The sequence below is a fragment of the Theropithecus gelada genome, chromosome 14 (genome assembly GCF_003255815.1).
Source record: "Theropithecus gelada isolate Dixy chromosome 14, Tgel_1.0, whole genome shotgun sequence".
In the NCBI taxonomy this organism is placed as follows: Eukaryota; Metazoa; Chordata; class Mammalia; order Primates; family Cercopithecidae; genus Theropithecus; species Theropithecus gelada.
Window position 1 is genome coordinate 12544078 of NC_037682.1, and position 18527 is coordinate 12562604.

At 60.3% G+C, this 18527-nt stretch overlaps 1 protein-coding gene across 1 annotated transcript in view; it reads right to left on the reverse strand.

Annotated features, from left to right (window-relative positions):
- Nucleotides 1-1070: 1070 nt before the first annotated feature.
- DAGLA (diacylglycerol lipase alpha) overlaps nucleotides 1071-18527 on the reverse strand; it is a 68295-nt gene continuing 50838 nt past the window's right edge. The window contains exons 9-20 of the mRNA XM_025358467.1: nucleotides 17813-17937; nucleotides 14263-14416; nucleotides 13624-13707; nucleotides 13452-13529; nucleotides 12927-13007; nucleotides 11932-12074; nucleotides 11502-11570; nucleotides 11051-11123; nucleotides 9597-9793; nucleotides 8685-8814; nucleotides 7928-8115; nucleotides 1071-4534 (exon numbers count right to left, since the gene is read on the reverse strand). Of these exons, the coding sequence (XP_025214252.1) occupies nucleotides 3577-4534; nucleotides 7928-8115; nucleotides 8685-8814; nucleotides 9597-9793; nucleotides 11051-11123; nucleotides 11502-11570; nucleotides 11932-12074; nucleotides 12927-13007; nucleotides 13452-13529; nucleotides 13624-13707; nucleotides 14263-14416; nucleotides 17813-17937 (2280 nt within the window). The 3' untranslated portion in view covers nucleotides 1071-3576. The remainder of the gene's footprint in view (nucleotides 4535-7927; nucleotides 8116-8684; nucleotides 8815-9596; nucleotides 9794-11050; nucleotides 11124-11501; nucleotides 11571-11931; nucleotides 12075-12926; nucleotides 13008-13451; nucleotides 13530-13623; nucleotides 13708-14262; nucleotides 14417-17812; nucleotides 17938-18527) is intronic.

An 18527-nucleotide genomic window follows, 5' to 3' on the forward strand; every position in this document is an offset into this window, starting at 1 on the left:
GTGGCTGTGGGTGAAGACAGGCTCTAAGGCCGAGGGCATTCTTCTATCACCCTCCCCAGCCCCTCACCAAGTAGGGTCACTGCACACTGGGGGCTGAGATGGGGGCAGGGTAGGGGGAAGGGAAAGGTCCGGTCAGCTTGGCTGGGTCAGTGCCTGTGACTTGACTCTGCGGCCAAGGCAGGACTGACTGGATGAACAGCGCCACCTGCTGTGTGGAGGGGGCAGGCCCCACCACCTGGGCCTTCCAGCCACTCCCCAGGCCTCACTGCCCCGAAGCTAGGCTGGGCTGGGGTTCCTGGGCTGTGCTGGCCCTGGCCAGGTGTTTTGTGCCCTCTTAGGAAAGCCCTCTGCAAAGACGTCTGGTGGGCCCTGCATTTCAGTGCTGTCCCACTGGGATCTCCCACCCCTGCCTGCCCTAGCTGTCCGCATTGTTGGGGAGGGAGGTGGGCATGGTCAGACCAGCCCAGTCCCCCAATCGCTGGCTCAGCAGTCTTGGCCAGCTTATCCTCTCTGAGCCTCAGACCCCTCAGGGAGGAAGGGGTGGCCAGCAAACTATATCTTTCCAGGCTGCAGTATGAACGTGCACCCGCTGGCACATCTCTCACACAGGCAGGACTCCGCAAGTGGCTGCCCTCATTCACAGGGGGCTTCGAGGGTCTTCTACTCCCTCTCTGCAACTCAAAGTGTGGCCCTGGGCCAGGGCACTGGCCGAGCAGGAGCAGGTTAGAAATCTATACCTGGGCTCCATCCCGGACCACTGAACCCGCACCTGCATTTAGCAAGCGCCCCAGTGAGTCATGAGCACCGTGAACTCTGAGAAGCAAAGCTCTAACCCAGTACAGACAAAGGGCTGAACCTGAACCACCCAAACACACCTTGCATCTTGGGGTGAAACGGGCTCTGGTCCCAAGGAATCTGTTTCCCCCTTAGGCCTTCTGTTCCATCCAAGGAACAGTGGCAGAGGCCCTCCTGGCCCCCTGCCCCATGCCCACCCCCTGCTCTGCTGCAACCTCAACATCAAGTTTCTACACAGTCCCCACCTGAAGCAAAGACATTCGAGGCAGCCAGCGTGCTTCTACATCCGGTTTATACACAGCTCTATACAATATACAGAAACCTTTATATACAGATATATTTATAGAATAAGCTATATTAATTTCTCTTCTTTTTACAATATTAGTTTGGATCTTTCATACATTAAGTACAAAAAAAGTCTGGGGAGAATGGCACGTAAAGTGCATGAGGGTCTGTGGGGCCCGGCTGCTCGCTACTGATTGCATATGGAGTCGCCTAGGCCCCTGGGTGGACAGGCCCGCATACTTGTGCTGCAGGTCTGGGGATGGAGTGGGGGTCGGTCTGAGCCGAACCGGGCTGAGGGGGGTGGCTCAGATCCCCCAGTGTGGTATGGGGTGGAGGAGGGAGACGTGCAGCAGGCCCATCCTTCAGGGGCAAGGTGGGTAGGAGGCAGATTAGGGGTGGGCTGCCCCTGGGTGCCCAGGACTAAGCCCAAGCCTGCCCCAGCCCCAAGCCTGAAGGTGTGGCTGCAGCCTTGGGGGTGGGGGGTCTGTCCCTGATGGCTCAGTCCTGGGGTGGGCGACATGCCCACATTAGAGGTCCCAGGACCCACCCTGGCAGAGGAGGAATTAAAAGACCAGACATCAAGTCTCTCCCTGTGACTGGCCGGGGTACTTGTCAGATCTTTCCTCTGAGAGTCTATCTTGTTTGCTAAACTCTCAAGAGCCACTGATTTTCTCTTGTTTCTGTGCTGGGCTGAAGCTATGCCTCAGCAGGGCCAGGGTGTCCTTGAGTCTGGTGAAGGTGGGAGTTACACAGGATGAGAGGAGGCCCAGCTCCCTCTGTCAGGGTGGGCAGGGGTTCCCAGGACAGCCATCCGGGCCAGTCCCAGCTGTGTGGGGAGCCGGGGGCCAGCATTCAGGTCCCCAGGTACCAGTGATCATGAGATGGGGGGCTCTTCGTCAGGGGAGCCTAGGCCACTCAGGGAGGCTGCGGGCGGGGCCAGAGTGGGAGGGACCATGCCACCGCAGAATGAAGGCACGAGCAGGCGGTCAGCCGTGCAGTCAGCGCCTTGGTACACACCAGTTTTCCAAACCAGGGGTCAGAGCAGCAGGCGCGATAGGAACAGATGGTGTCTAAAGCTGAGCTTGTCCCTGCAGCCCTGCCTCGAAGGCCCCATCATGCTCCCTGACCATTTCCTTGGCAGGCTGGGAGGGACAGCAGGCAGGCAGGGCAGGTAGGGTGGGCGGCCCCAGCAGCCCCTTCCTCAGGAACGGTGCACACTCATGCACATGCACACGCGCTGACACTAGCATGCACACCCTCCCACCCCGCTTCTGGGGAAACACCGGGTCGCTACCTCCCTAACTGCTTCCCAAACCCAGCAGGGAAGGAACCCCTATGGGGACCTCAGGCTAAACCAGGACTGCTCCCAGCCCTAGGCCCCTCCCTGGGCAGTAGACAGAGGTCTCCAACCAATGCCCACCATACCCCACTCTTGGCCCCACCTCCTAACAACATGACATTGAGGGTGGGAGGAAGGAAGGCCTGCTCCCAAGAGGGTGCCCAGGCCAGCGAGGAGGGAAAGCTGAGGGGGACCAGGGTGTGATGGTTCCAGATCCCCGGGCCCAGAGCTGCCTAGGCATGGTGGGGGTGACACCAAGGGGTCAGGTGGGGCCCTCAGAGGAAGGGAGCTCTCGGTGCCTTCCTTCTGCCCAGGGCACTGACTCTGCAGCTGGGGTGGTCACAGCAGTGCCCACCACCCTTTGGGTGGCCAGGATCCTTGGGGGTAGAAGGTAAGCCAGGAAGCAGCCAGCAGGCAGGGCAGGCCTGGGTGCCCAGGACCCATGAGCAGAGGAGGCAGCATGAGAGGCACAAGGCAGAGAAGGGGCGGCCCTGACCCCACCCTCCTCTGGCCCCTCCAGGCCCCTGGCTGCCTTGGGCCCTGCGCGGAGGAGGGCTACTGAACACGAGTGGGCAGGGGGCTTGCAAGCCCAGAACACGTCCTGGGCCAAGCCCAGCAGCTTCTGTAAACATGTACAGCACTGCAGGCCACCTTGGCAGGGGCACCCCAGGGGGCTGGCCAGCAGGCACCAGATCTGGGGGGTGGCCAGGGCAGATGCCAGCCTGGACCACAGATGAGAATACATGTGTGCGGGACACTGCTCTCCCCCCGGCCCCCGGCCCCTGGGAGAGCAGCCAGCAGGCAGTGATGGGAGGCAGCTTGCCCATGGCCTGTCCTGGAGCAGGGGGTGCCAGAATGCCCCCATGGAGGCCAGTCAGGCTGAGTGTGGCCCACCCAGCAGGCTGCCCAGGCTCCTCCCCACTCCACACCCTTTCCCATCTTTCCCCATCTGCGGGGCCAGATCCCAGCCACCTTGGCTCTGGGGGTCCTAAGCTGAGGTAGGGATGCGGACCCCCAGCTCAGCAGCGATGCCTGTGCCTGAAGCTAAACTGCCCCTGCGGGGTCTGTCCTCAAAGCTGCCTGGCAGGGGACAGGCACCAGGTGCCCACGGGGCCACCTGCTCCTGCCTGGGCCCGGCTGGCCACACAACAAGGGTGCTAGCGTGCTGAGATGACCAGCTCATCTTGCTTGGCGGGGCTGGCTCCGTGGCCAGTGGGGGTAGAAGTCCGGATCTTGTCAGCTGCCAGGCATTCCTGGCTACTGAGGCCCGTGGGCGTCAGGTCCATGAGCTCACCCGAGGAGCTGAGCGGGAAGGAGGGCGAGAGCGAGATGCCCGAGGAGGGGTCGGCCGAGCCGGCAAAGAGCCGTGGGGGCTTGGGCACCAAGTTGGGCTCAAACTGGGCACGGAGCAGGATCTCTTGCTGGCTGGGGGACTTGGGGCCCTCGGCATAGTCGCTGGTGGGACTCTCAGGCACCACCATGCAGTAGAGGTCCTGGAAGGAGCTGCTCTTGCTGTCCAGGTTGAAGAGGCTGTCGATAAACTCGGCGAATTCCAGCACCTGAGGACTGGGCGAGTCCCCCAGGCGCCCGTTGTGCAGCGCCAGCTCCCCGCGGGAGGCCAGTCCGCCACCCCCACCCCCAACCTCTTCCTCGTCATTGGCCGAGGCACTGGGGGGCCGCTCAGGAGTGACGCCCCCGCTGCCCAGGGCCGCCTCCAGGGGCTGCGTGTCCTGCGAGTGCTTGGACAGGCTGTCAGCCGCCAGCAGCTCGGTGCGCGAGCTCAGGGATGGGTTTTCCTCAGGGATGGCAGGGTCAATGTAGAAGAGGTGGCCTTCATCACGCTCCAGCACAGCGTGGAGGCTGGGCGAGCCTCGGATGCTGCGGAAGCCCGAGGAGCGGCGCGAGTCGAAGCTGTACAGGGACTCAGTGTCCGAGAGGCTCTCCATGGTGGCCAGTGGTGCCCGCCGGGCCTGGAGCTCTGCTGCCAGCCGCTCCTGGGTGGACAGCAGCAGCAGCTCCACCGGGTCCTGGCGGGCTGCCGCTGCCGCAACCACCGGCGACAGCAGCCGTCCCTCTGAGAAGCCCTCCAGGCTCATCTCAGACTGGGACTTGCTCCTGCAGAGGGAGGGGAGAGCAGGGGGTATGAGACTCAGAAGGGAGAGGAGACTGAATTCCAGCTCCCTGGCTAAAAAGAACTTGCAGGGAATAAAGGGTACAGTTAATTTAGCAGTTGTTGATGGTTTGGGGCAGGGAATGCTTATTTTTTTATTTTTATTTTTGAGACGGAGTCGCGCTGTCGCTCAGGCTGGAGTGTAATAGTGCAATCTCGGCTCACTGCAACCTCCGCCTCCCAGGCAGGTTCAAGCGATTCTCCTGTCTCAGCCTCCTGAGTAGATGGGATCACAGGCATGCGCCACCACGTCCGGCTAATTTTTATATTTTTAGTAGAGACGGGAGTTTCACCACATTGGCCAGGCTGGTCTTGAACTCCTGACCTCAGGCGATCCACCCACTTTGGCCTCCCAAAGTGCTGGGATTATAGGCGTGAGCCACCGCGCCTGGCCAGGAATGATTACTTTTTAAAAACAACTCACAAGAATCCAAGATAGAAGACAAAATAGTTGATGCTGGGTTGAGCCATGGTGGGGGGTCCCTAAGGGGCTAAGGCCCTGCTGGCAGCACTAGGACTTCAGGAGTGCCGCTGGGGTTCTCTGCACCAGAACCCCTGTCATTGTACCGATGCGAGAATGAGGCTCCAAGAGACTGGCTGCTCCAGGTCACTCATGAGGCCACAGTGGAATGAGAGAGACAGTGGGAGGGAGGGAAGGAGGGAAGGAAGGACAGAGGGCAGCAGGGAGGAGACAGGGAAGGGAGAGAGCCCTGCCCAGAGCTGCCCGACTGGTTCCGTGCCAATCTCAGAGCCAGCACCTCTGGGTGCCACTCCCAGGGATCTCATCACTTCCTTCCTCATCCGGGTCTCCTCCTGGTCTCTCCCATGGGCTGCAGGCCTCTGCTGGGTGGGGAGCCTGGGGCTCCACAGACCAGCCTGCAGGGAGTGAGTGATGAGGCAGGAAGTGGGTGGCTTGCAGCAGTCACTGCAGCCGGAAATGGACACTGGCTCCTTCATCTGGTTGTGCAGCTGCCACAGGAAATGCACAAATGGCAGGGAGAGACGTCCAGGTGTCCCTACCAAGGGCCAGGAAGCAGCCTCTTGACCAGATCTGTGACCAAGCACGCAGGGTCTATGTGGGAAGGTCCTAGAAAAGCAGGACAATCCTCCCCTGGAAGGACTACCACTTAAGAGCCTTGCAACCCTCAAAGAGTGTGTGAATAGGAAGGGTGCTGTGGCCCGCACGTGCGCGCCCCTGTGAGCATGTGTGCGTGCCCCTGCATGTGTGCACGCCCCTGTGAGCACGTGTGCATGCCCCTGTGAGTATGTGTGCACACTCCTGTATGTGTGCACGCCCCTGTGAGCATGTGTGTGTGCCCCTGCATGTGTGCACGCCCCTGTGAGCATGTGTGTGTGCCCCTGCATGTGTGCACGCCCCTGTGAGCATGTGTGCGTGCCCCTGCAGGTGTGCACGCCGCTGTGAGCACGTGTGCGCGCCCCTGTGAGCATGTGTGCGTGCCCCTGCATGTGTGCACGCCCCTGTGAGCATGTGTGCGTGCCCCTGTGAGCATGTGTGCACACTCCTGTATGTGTGCACGCCCCTGTGAGCATGTGTGCACACTCCTGTATGTGTGCACGCCCCTGTAAGCACGTGTACATGCCCCTGTGAGCACGTGTGCACACCCCTGTGAGCATGTGTGTGCCCCTGCATGTGTGCACGCCCCTGTGAGCACGTGTGCATGCCCCTGTGAGCATGTGTGCACACTCCTGTATGTGTGCACACATGTGTGCACACTCCTGTATGTGTGCACACCCCTGTAAGCACGTGTACATGCCCCTGTGAGCACGTGTGCACGCCCCTGTGAGCATGTGTGTGCGCCCCTGCATGTGTGCACGCCCCTGTGAGCACGTGTGCATGCCCCTGTGAGCATGTGTGCACACTCCTGTATGTGTGCACGCCCCTGTAAGCACGTGTACATGCCCCTGTGAGCACGTGTGCACACCCCTGTGAGCATGTGTGTGCGCCCCTGCATGTGTGCACGCCCCTGTGAGCACGTGTGCATGCCCCTGTGAGCATGTGTGCACACTCCTGTATGTGTGCACACCCCTGTAAGCACGTGTACATGCCCCTGTGAACATGTGTGCACGCCCCTGTGAGCATGTGTGTGCCCCTGCATGTGTGCACGCCCCTGTGAGCACGTGTGCATGCCCCTGCATGTGTGCACGCCCCTGTGAGCATGTGTGCGTGCCCCTGCATGTGTGCACGCCCCTGTGAGCACGTGTGCACGCCCCTGTGAGCATGTGTGCACACTCCTGTATGTGTGCACACCCCTGTAAGCATGTGTACATGCCCCTGTGAGCACGTGTGCGCGCCCCTGTGAGCATGTGTGTGCCCCTGCATGTGTGCACGCCGCTGTGAGCACGTGTGCATGCCCCTGTGAGCATGTGTGCACACTCCTGTATGTGTGCACACCCCTGTAAGCACGTGTACATGCCCCTGTGAGCATGTGTGCACGCCCCTGTATGTGTGCACACCTCTGTTCATGTGTATGACTGTGTAGACCAGATGTCTGTGTATGTCAGCTGGCCTGTGTGTCTGGGTCTGCGCACGGGTGTATTCATGCATTTCCATGAGTGGCTGCCTGTCCACGTGTGTCCTTGTATATGTGTCTCCACCTTTGTCTTGGTGTGTGTCTTGTACATGTGCATGTCTACAGGGGGTAGCATGTGTAATTATAACTAATAATGTATGTGTGTAAGCTTCGATACAAATATGGAAGTAAATGCGTGTCCATCTGTTTGGGTCTAAGTGTGAAAGAGTGAATCTGTGCAGGCCAGGCACGGTGGCTCATGCCCGTAATCCCAGCACTTTGGGAGGCTGAGGCAGGCGGATCACCTGAGGTCAGGAGTTTGAGACCAGCCTGGCCAACATGGTGAAACCCCATCTCTACTAAAAATACAAAAATTAGCTGGGCGTGGTGGCAGGTGCCTGTAATCCCAGCTATGTGGGAGGCTGAGGCAGGAGAATCGCTTGAACCCAGGAGGCAGAGGTGGCAGTGAGCCAAGATTGCGCCACTGCACTCCAGCCTGGGGGAGAAGAGCGAGACTTCATCTCATAAAAAAAAAAGGAAAAAGAAAAAAAGAGAGAATCTGTGCTTTTGTGGCCCAGGGTTTGTGGGTCTGTGTGCCTCCCCTGGCCCATGTGGGATTCAGGGACAGCAGGCTGGGGGACAGTTGGAGCACAGCAAGAGCTCTGGAGCACAGAGCGGGAGTTTGACCCCTCCTGGGCACGTGTGCAGAGCTGAGCCCAGTGCATGCACAAAATGCACATGCATACAAGTTTATGTGCTCTGAACCACACTCACCCTGGGGTGGGGCTGGGAGTAGCCAAGGCTCACCTGACGCTGCTGTTGCGGTGGTCTGCAGTTGGCAGCTCCAGGGCGAGGCCAGCGGGCATGGGTGGCCCCGTGGGGAGTGGCTGCTGCTGGAAGATGAGCTCAGGAGTTAAGTCCACCTCGGTAGGGCTCACCATGACCTTGGCAGCAGAAAGCAGAGCGGTCTTCCCCTTATTGTAGTTCTCCAGCACCTGAGGACAGGACAGAGGAGGCTGGGGGTGGTGGAGGGACACCAGGCCCCATTCTGGGGCCAATGTGGAGTCAGGGCCCAGGCCTCTCAGGCTAAGCAGAGCCTCATGGAGTCACCTGGGTCCCACTCTCCTCCTCCCGAGGGCACCACTCCCCAAGGCCTGAGACTTGCCCATCTGGTCACAACTTGCCCCACAGCCCAGCGAGTGCTCCTGCCCTGCCTGCCTTCAGCCTTTCCGCAGACAGGGAGTGGCTGTGGCTGTCGCTGCTTGCCCATGCATCTGTTAAGTGCCAGGTGGCCTTCAGGGCCTCTGAGCTGAGCCTGCCTAAGGGACAGGCCCCTGGGAGTCTCCTTATCTCCTCCCCACCATGGGGCAACGTGGTGATGTGGAGAGAGCCAGGGGTGTGAGGTTGAAGTATTTGAGTGGGGCTTTCTGGCCCAGCTACCTACTTCTCTGAGCCCCAGCACCCATGTCTGTAAAATGGGGCAGTGATCCGACGGTGCTTACGGGGTTCTGATGGGGTGACAGTGCCTTGTTCCCTGGTGACACCCTGCCGGGAACTGCCTCACCTTGTTGAGCCCCTCCATGACCACATAGGGCAGGTGCTCGTGCAGCATGGCTGGCGAGATGATCACCTCATTGAAGGCCTTGTTGTCGCCCCAGATGGCGAAGTACGTGGGCTCCTCCTGCTCACAGCAGCTGAGAGGAACGTGGGCAGAGGGGAGTTAAGGATAGGGTGGTGGCCTGGCCCTCAGCTCCTGGCTCTGCTCTCTGCCCTGCTCAGCAGGGCTGGTATGGTTTGGAGGCCCCTGGCCTGCCTGGCAGCAGGGCTCTGTTCCCTGGCCTGGCTCCTGCCCTGCCCTCAGCCTGGGAAAGGCTGACCTTGAGCCTCAGCCATGGTCCCTCCACAGCCTTCGACCAGCTTTTGGCCTGGGTCACACCCGTTCCACCTGCTGCAGGGCCCAGCTCACCAGCTTTGTGTCAGGCGAGGAAGCGGACCCTGGAGGGAGGAGCCAGAGCCCAGCTGTCTGAAGGAGCGCAGTGGGAAAGGTCTGCCCACTTGCCTGCTCCTGTTCTCTTTCCTGGCGCGGCCCCCACCTTGCTCACAGCTGTCTTCGAGGAATCCCCTTGATGAAGCCAAGTGACAACTGAGGTGTGAGCTGGCCAGGGCCTAAGGGGTGAGCCCTCCAGGGGACCTACTTTTAAATGGACCATGAGTGGGGAGTGTTGCCCTGGGGGACACCAGGGAAGGGCTGACACTGGAGGCGAAGCCAAACTATGGAGAGAGACGCCTGGAGTCCTGCTCAGAGCTGGCCTTTTGTTCCATTTCCAGAGCCCGATGCTGGGGAAATCCCGCCATGGAAGCCCTGGGCCATCTTCTCCCAGCCCCCACCCCCAGCCCCGAGAGGTGACTAAGCCAAGGCCGGCCCTGCCCTCCACGGCCGCTACCCCCTGCAGCAGCAGACCCTGGCAGAACCTACCAGCACTGCTCCGCAGGGTGGTTGTGGACCACGTGGATGATGCGGCCAGGCGGGTAGAGTGGAGTGCTGGCTGAGAGGGCGATAGTTAGATCGCTGGGGTGGGTCCAGAGCCGCGTGCTGGCCAGGGTGGTCACCTCTACCTCCTCGGGCAGTTCCGACTTGGGGATGCATTTGGTGGCCCCCACGATGATCCGCCACTGTGTGGGGTGGAGTGGGAGAGATGGGGACAGAGCTAAGTGGCACTGGTTGGGGGGCAGGGGCAGGGGGACTGAGAAGGAGGGCTCAGCAGGTGAGAGGTAGGTGGTGAGATGGCAAAGGGGCAGGGGAAGGGCAGTGGCCGGAGCATTAAAGGTCGGTGCCCACCTGAAGAGGCAGTGGCTGAGGTGCACGGTGGCCAGACGGCCAATAAGGTGCCAAGGACAGATGACATGGAATTGTTGAATTTCAGGGCTGGCAAGGGGCTGGAAGCCCAGCCAACCCCTAATCTAGTAGATGGGGAGACAGGCCCAGTGAGGGGAAGGGACTTATTCTGGGTCACTCCGCAAGTCCAAGACAAAACACACCCTGGAGTTGAGTCCAGCTGGACCTGCCAGGCCTGGCCTGACGAAAGCCCAGGACTAATCTGGTGGGAGCAGTTCCACCTCCCCAGAACCAGGCTCCTCCAGGCAGGCACAGTCCCACAAAGCTTTGCTGCCCTGCTCACCGCCTGGCACCTGGTACCTGGCCCAGGGCCCTGCCTGCCACAGGGTCTAGGGCACCAAAGCTGGGAACGGTCCAGACGGGGCTGAGACGGTGAATGGGCGGAGGGCTCGCCCAGGGCAGGGGGTGGGGGGCAGGGGCCGAGGAGGGGTGACTACACAGAGGACCCTCTCCTCCTGCGCCTGGCCTGCTTCAGTGTGCCTGGCCACCACGTCCCCACCCCCACCTGGCCAACCCGCCCGCCAGTGTCCTCCAGAGACCTGATGCGGATTAGGAAGGGCTGACCCTCTCCTCTTGGCCACAGCAGAAAATGAGAACAAACTGTACCCAAATCCTCTCCACAGGTCATTCCCAGCCCTCTCTGAGCCTGGGGAATCTCAGTCTTCAGCAGAGGCCTTTCCTCACCACTCAAAGTCTCCAGATCGCTTTCTCCTGACTGTGGGCAGCTCCCAGTTCTGTGTGATGGAAGCCTCTCGGTTCCCATCCTGATTCTGTTCTAACTTGTTATCTGAGCAAATGCAAGTCCCTCCCACTCTGGGTCTCAGTTTCCCTATCTGCACAATGACAGGGGTTGTATGGGTTGAGCCTAGGGAATGCTGAGGGTCTGACATCCTAAAGTTCCCATGACACCAGCCACACCCTGCCCTGGCCTCCCATGGCAGGGCCTTTTGTGCTTTGTCCCAAGAAACCAGTGGGGGTCAAGGGCAGGGACAGATGAGGCTGCACAGAGGCAGGGTGCCCAGGCGGGGGCTCACTTTGGGCTTGGTGCTTCGCTGCAGGACGTCCAGGAGCTGTCTGCGGAAGCCTTCCAGCTGGGAGAGGCCAATCCTGGAGAGGGAGCGAGACAGGGCCGTCAGCCAGGCCTGGTCAGGGGCTACGAGAGGTACAGGGCGAGGGGCGGAGGAGCAGGCACACGCCTAGCCCCTGGAACAAGAAGACACATCAGCCAGGGTCATGGGGTGGAGAGGCATCCACAGAGCAGCTCCCCAGAGCAGAGCCGAGGAGTGGAAGGACAGGCAGGGAGGGCACCAGCACGTGCGTTCACCTGGGCTTCTCACCACTGGGCAACTAAGGGTGGGGAGGGGCATGGAGTCCCTTGAGAGACAGGAATCAGAGTGAGAGAGACACAGGGGCTGGGGGGTGGGTAGAGGCCTGGAGGAGAGGAACAGCCTGGCAAGGGACCGTGGAGTCGGGGGAAGGACTCACCTGGGGACGAGGTCTTTGCCCAGAACCACAGCAGTCACGAACTCCTTGGAATACTCCATCGCATCCTCACTGCAAGGGAAGCCGAAGCAGAAGCTAAGGCCAAGGGGGAGGGGTGGTGGCGTTCTGGAATCGGGGGGCCCAGCCACGAGCAAGCCCTGTTCTTGCACTCCTTGGTTGGCTCCCGGGGAGCTGGCTGGTGGCAGGCTGGGCTGCCTGCCCCCTACGCTGTCTTTCCCGCTGGTAAGGCTTTGCTGGTAGATCCTGGGGGGCGCACGGCATTTCAGAGCCCCCACCCTCCACTCTCCAAGCCACTCCCAGACCTCCATGTGACTAGAAGTCAGACTCCCAGTCCAGCCCCTAGTACCAGCCAACCCTCAGGCTCCACTGGTCCCAACTGCCCCAGCCAACTCTGAGGCCCCAGATGGCTCACCTCAGCAGGCCCCCTGGTGGGGAGTAGGCAAAGCACTTGAGGGTTGGGTACTGTGGGCGCAGAAGGAAGGAGAGGATGGCAGCGGTGCCCGCACCCAGGGAGTGGCCCACCACAATCAGGCCGTAGTGTTTGGTTCCGCGGCCCTGGAGACCGAGAGAAGCCTGAGAGCCCTGCCCCGCTGCCTGCCAAGTGACTGTCTTAGCCAACCCAAGGGAGGCAGAGGGTCTTCCCACCTTCCCAGAGTCCTGGGATCATGTCTGTGCTGTGTGAATGCTGGGGCACAGAGAACCAAGCTAGGTCCCCACAGAGCGACTGCTTAGGCTGACTGTTCTAATAAACTCTTACTTATGCTTCCAAACCTTGCTCAGAGGTTACATCCTTAGGGAAGCTCTCCTGATTTTCCAGGAGTGGCTCGCTCCCTCTAGTCATTGCATCTGTACCTGGGATGGAGTTTTTTTATCACTACAGTGATTACTCTGCTATAAACATGTGGTTACCTGACCCCACCTCTCTACCATTTCACTACTAGACTGAAGTCTCCTGAGGCCAGAGCCTGCTTTGCTTTGGAAAGGGCAGCTGGTGGCACCTCAGGAGCTACCTGCACAGACCGTGGCCAGTGGGCAGGACTCAGTTCCCGCCCCTCCCTCAGTTCCCCACTTCTCTCTGCTCTGTATTTTGAGCCTCTCCATGTTTCCTTCTGACAAATGATTCTGCAGCTATGAAGCTTAAAAGCCGCCTGCCCTGAATCATCTTTGTGCTGCTGGTGTCTGGCATGAATCAGGTGCCCAATGACTGTAGGTGGGGCGGAGCAGGACGCCCACGGGACCTGGCACAAAAGAGGAGGGGTTGGGAGCCAGGCTCGAAGAGGTTGCAGGAGCCTGGCTGGTGTGGGAGGTGCGAGGCTCCATCACCCATCCATCCTCTCCTCTCTCTGCTGCCTTGGAGGAGGGGGACCCAGGTGTGACAAGGGCTTGGTGTCATGGAAAATGCCTCACCAGGTCTCGCCCAAAGGCCTGGGAGAGGACCATCTCCTGCTCCAGTTTCTTCTTGATGTACTCAGCTGAGAGGACCATTCCCTGGGTGGGCAGGAACAGAAGCAGGTGTTGGTGGGAGGCCTCCCAGTGACCAGCAAACCCACAGTGACCTGCAGCTCAGGAACTCCGCCCCATCCATTTTTCCCTTTGGGCCTCGTGACAGCCCGGCTGGCAGACACGCTGACCGTGTCACTTCCATTTCACAGGTGGGAACTGAGGCTCAGAGGGGCGGTGTGGCTAATGAAGCTGCTATGATCACTTCCCAGCTGCCTCTCAGGCTCTTCCATGGATGGGCTCTGGGCTGGGCAGGGCAGTGGGGGTCGCAGCAGAGGGCCGCATGGGCCTTCCAGACTAATCCATGCCTCTCTGACCAATCTCTTCCAGTGAGCCCAGCAGGCAGGGAGGAGCCCCCAACAATACACGCCTCTGCATGCTGGCAGGGGAGGAAAGAAGCCCAGGGGCTCTGGGGTCCATGATGTGGGGTACCTTGTGGCCTAGCCAGGTGCCGTGGTGCCCCTCCACGGGGAGGCGCTCAGCGTCACCCGTCAGGTCAGTCAGGGCATCCTTGGGGAGAGAGGAGACAGGTGAGGGGTGGGCTAAAGAGGATAGGAAGAGGGAGGCAGGCACCCCCGGGGGCTGGGAGCCACGGGCAGCGTACCTTGGGGGACAGGGTCCCCCGGATACTGATCACCACCTTCTTCTTGTCATGGTCCACCGCCACGTAGAAGGGCGTTTCGTAGACCTAGGAGGCGGGCAGCTCGTGAGCCTGAGCAGCCCCGGTGGGGCCAGACTCGGGGAAAGTGACCTAGGTAGGTCTCCTTCCCGGCCAGGAACTCTGGCTCCACCAGCCACGGGGCCTCTGCCGCTGGAAAGGCTGAGGGGCTCCCAGGGTCACTGGGGATCTCCTCCCGACCCCAGTCACAGGCCTGCCCTGCCCTCCCAGCTCCTTGCTGGCTCTGGCAGCCCTGAGTGCCACCACTTGCCCCTCAGTCCAGGTGATGTCTGCCCCTCCCTGCTTCTGCCCTCACTTCCTTTCCCCAAAGGGCTAGGGCCCGGCAACCCAAACACTGGGTGTGGGGTTGATGTCAGATTTCCCAGTCCCAGAGGTGGTGCAGGTAGGCCAGGGTTCGGGGAGGAGGGGGCCACCTCTGGTCTGCCCAGCTAGGGATGCCTGGAAGCTGCAGCCAGCCAGTGCCAGCCAAGCAAGGGCTCCTGCTGGCCTGGAAGGACAGCCTCAGCACCCTAGGCCCTCAGCTGCCTGCTCCAGACACCAGGCTCCCGCCCTGCCTGGCCTCACCGCATCGTGGCAGGAGGTATAGACGATGTCCACCGCAGTCATGTTCTCATCCAGGAAGTGGCGCCGGATGGCAATGGCGTTACAGCCACAGCAGTTGTCTTCCTCGATGGTGACTCCAGGGGCGAACCGTGGCCTCGCAGGACACAGGCAACACCTGGGGTAGGGTGACAGAGAGTTCAGGGCCAGGGAGTCCCTGAGGGAACAACTGTCTCCTGCCACCGTCCCTGGAACCAGTTCCAGTTGGGCGTTCAGCCCCACTGCCTCTCCCAAATCACCCTTGCTAAGTCCTGGTGACCCCCACGTCACCAAATCCACTGGACACTCTTAGCCTTCCTCTTAACTGAGCTCTTGGCAGCACCTGACCCTGTGGGCCCTTCCCTCTCCCCACCTGGCTGGGGCCCCCTCCCCTCTGGGATCTCCCCTCTGGGCAGGGCCTACTCAGCGATGCCCCCAACACTGAGGTCCTGGGGTCCTTCTGGGGGCACTGGCTCCTCCATGCACTCATGCAGTCTTGTGTTTTAGACACCATCTGCATGCTCAGGAATCCATCCCAGGCCTGCCCCAACCCCCAGATGCTTCCATCCAATGGCCTAGCCAACACCTCCCTCGGAGGCCTGACAACCTGCCAGCTCTCAAACCCCTTCCCTGCTTGTGTACCCCAACCCTCCTGAGGTCTTCCCAAGGCCCCTTGGTTGCTTGGCCTCTGGCTTGCAGCTGTCTGTGACTCCTCAGCCCTCACCCCCACGGCCATGCTACTCGGTCAGTACACGTGCTCGGCTTCCCTTCACTCAGAGCGGGACTCCAGGCGTTCCCTCACCTCCCCTACCCCCGCCCTGGAAGCTCTGCCTGGGACTGCCATAGTGGCCTTGACTGGCCTCCTTGCACTTGCCCCTATGCTCTCAGCTCAGCAACAGAGTGGCCCTTTTAAGAGAAGTCGAGCCACATCATTTTCTTTTTAAGACCCTACAGCAACACCCTGTGTACCCCACCTGGCCCTGGTCTCTCTGATCTGCCGCCGGCATGTTCAGCAGCACCTGAGACAGCATGGCCTGGCCCTTGCTCCTCTGGGCCTCTGTTCAAACGTCCTGTCACAGTGAGGTCTCTCCTGCTACCTCATCTAACAGCGAAGGCTCCCCAGGCCCCCAGGCACCTGGCTTCATGTGGGTCCAAAGCACCCATCTGCTCCACCATGTGCCCTATTCGCCTTGTCTATGTGCTGTCCACCTCCCTGCTGGGCAGTGATCACCACAGAGAGGTCCACGGCTGTATCCCCAGCACCCAAACAGTGCCAGGCACACAGTAGCCTCCCCTGTGAGGATGAGGCAGCCTGGGAGCTGGGCACCCGACTAGGTGCAGCTGCGCCTCAGGCCACCAGAGGGAGCCAGCACCCAATGGCTAGGGCACCAGGCGCTGGAGCCCACGTGACTGGGCCTGCCAGCTGTCACGGGATGACAGCTGAGATTTTATTACGAAGCTTGGATTCTGGCGATGCTGGGAGGTTTGTCTTCACTTGGAACATCACCTGAGTGACTATTACACACTTTCCAATGGGGAGAGGATTCGCTGAGAAATCCACAGTGTTTGCGGAGGGGACAACCCCAATGTACAATGGGACAGCATGGTCCCCCCCACTGCAGGTCAAGTGGTGGCTGGCCAGGGTCTAGGGGCTGAGCTCCTGTGCTCGGCAGCTGTTCCCTCTTCAACCTCAGCTGAGCATGAAGCTGTAACAGTGTGGCCTTTGGAGACTGGAAGCTTGAGTTTGAACCCTTGCGGTGTCACTTCCTGACTGCAAGGGCCTGGAGGTCATTCAGCCATTCTAAGCTTCAGTTTCCTCTTCTGTAAGAGCAGGTGCTGACAGCTACTTCACAAGGCTGGTGTGAGATCAACGGTCCAAGATGCAGAAATGGTCTGGCCTATTATAAGTTCTTAATAACGGGTGGCTCCTCCCTTCTCTGGTGACAGGGCTGCCTCTGAGTCAGTGATCTGCAGGCCAGGGGGACCAGTCAGGGGAGCAGGGCCAGCACCCTGGAAGGCAGGGCCCTGGGGCTCATCCAGGGCAGGGCTGGGGCCCAGCCAGAAGCAGGCCTGGCTTGCTGTGCTCTGCATGGGCTGAGAACTGCTGCCAGGGGAGAGGCCTGGGCCTGAGGCAGATGGGCAGCCCTTCTCCCTCTGGCCAGGCTGCTATGGACACGCTGGGGCACTGAAAAGGACACTGGACTCTGGCCTCCTCCTACCACCCTGGGCTGCAGGCCTGCCTCTCTCAGCCCCACAGGTACCTGGTTCTTCCAGGCAGGGGCCTGGCTGGGCCCTCATGAGTCTAGGGACTCTGCTCTCTCTGCAGCACTAAGGCACCTAATGCAGATACCAGCATCCCTCCTGTCTGCAGAGCACCAAAGAGCCCTGCCTGCCAGTGACGCCCTGGGTTCTGAAACACCCTATGGGCAGGCAGGACAGATACCACCTGTTACAATTTAGGAAACTGAGGCTCCAAGAGATGTCCTCACACTGCCAGCGAGTAATGGAGCCTGGTGCTCATTTTGAGAAGTTCTCTGCCATCGCTGGGACTCCCAGGGATGCAGGCAAGAATGCCAGGCACGTGCAGCTGACAAAGATGGGAAGTGGGCATGAGGTGATCTAGTCCTCTCTGATCAGTTGCTGGAGGGATGATGAGATTCGGCCCCGAGAGCCACTCAGCTTTCTGAGGACAGGGAGGGCATTGCAGAGTAGGTGTGGCTGCTGTGGGTCCCAAGGGCAGAGGTGTCAAGGAAAGAAGCTGCTGCCCAGAATGCCAGTCTTTCCAGAACGGGAGCCCAGGGAGCTGTCCTCCTTCTTCCTGGCATGAGCTGAGGGCGGAGACACCCAGGACAGGGAGGGGTTCCTCCTGGAGTAGGTGCCCTTCTCTGGCCCACTTAGGAAAGCAGAGTCCACCCAGTCCCCAAGCGGTGGGCTGAGGGCGGAGCCAGGCTGCAGGCCAGGTCTGGGGCTAAGGCCTTTCCCAGATCCCTACGAAGAAGGTTGGAGCCTTTAAGTAACAGGCCTTCTTGGTACCTTTCCAGAGACCTCTATGGATGGGGCCTCCCTACCAGGAAAGTCCTTTCTTCTAGAAAGGCAGAGCACATGAGGGGAGCTGAGAGAAGGGAAGATGTGGGCAGAAGGGAATGGCTGAGGGGGCAGAGAGAGAACGCCAGAAGGGGAGGGAAGGCAGCAGTATGGGTGTTATGCAATATCTCATCTAGCCCTCTCCAAAAAATTCCACGAGGTACGTATCAACATCTTCACTTCGCAGATAAAGAAAGCAAGGCTCAAAGAGGTAGACCCACTTGCCCAAGGCTGCAAGTGACAACATCTGGATTCAAACCCATAACTGTGTGACTCCGAAGCCCACAACTTCACTGCTCAGGGATAACACAGAACTAGAAAGGCTGAGGCCCACAGAGGTGCAGAAAAGAAGCCATTCAGGGCAAAGCAGCGGGTGCAGCCCCTTAGCCCTTCCTCACATACCACCCGGGAGGAGAGGCGCAATCGCCGGGAGACGGGACGGGGTACTCACGAGCAAGACCGAGCCAGCTGGCAGAGGCCGCAGGCGGGCTTCCGCATCAGGTACATGGGCCACCCATAGGCAGCCAGGGCAAAGAGCATGTAGTAGCAGACCTCTTTGTAGCGGAGCATCTCTTGCTAGAAGAGAGGAGGCAGAGGGCAGTCACCTCCTGCCCTTCCCGCCTGCAGCCTCAGGGCCCAGCAGTTCCCAGGGTGGGAGACTGCAGACCCACCCCCAGGCAGGGAGGTGCTGCTGGTCCCCTGCTGAGGTGTGGGGGCCAGGCCGTGGAGGAAGGCCACTCCTCCAGGCGATAATTGCATTTCCCTAATTATCTCCATGCAACCAGAACACGAATCCTCAGAGATCTGTCCTGTTGCTCCAGTCTCAGAATTAATGATTTGGGGACAGAAAATCACTTGGTCCATTTCCTTGCCTGTTTTCCAGAGAAGGGAAGAGTTGAGGGGCGTGAGGAGTAATCCCCCCAACTCAGCAATCAGTGCTGGGAAAATGTAGCCCTGAGAGGCCCCGGCCCTCTAGCTGGGCGGGGTGTGTGGGCCTTGAGCAACAGGGCAGCCACGCTGGGCCAGGAGACCAATCACCAAATCTCTGGCCCTCCTGTTCTTTGACTGCAAATATCGAGAGCCTTCAACTTCACTCAGCCAGCTGCAGGTTCCCAGGGCTCCGGGCAGGGGCTGCGGTGGTGGGAGATTGGGATCTCTCCGGAGAA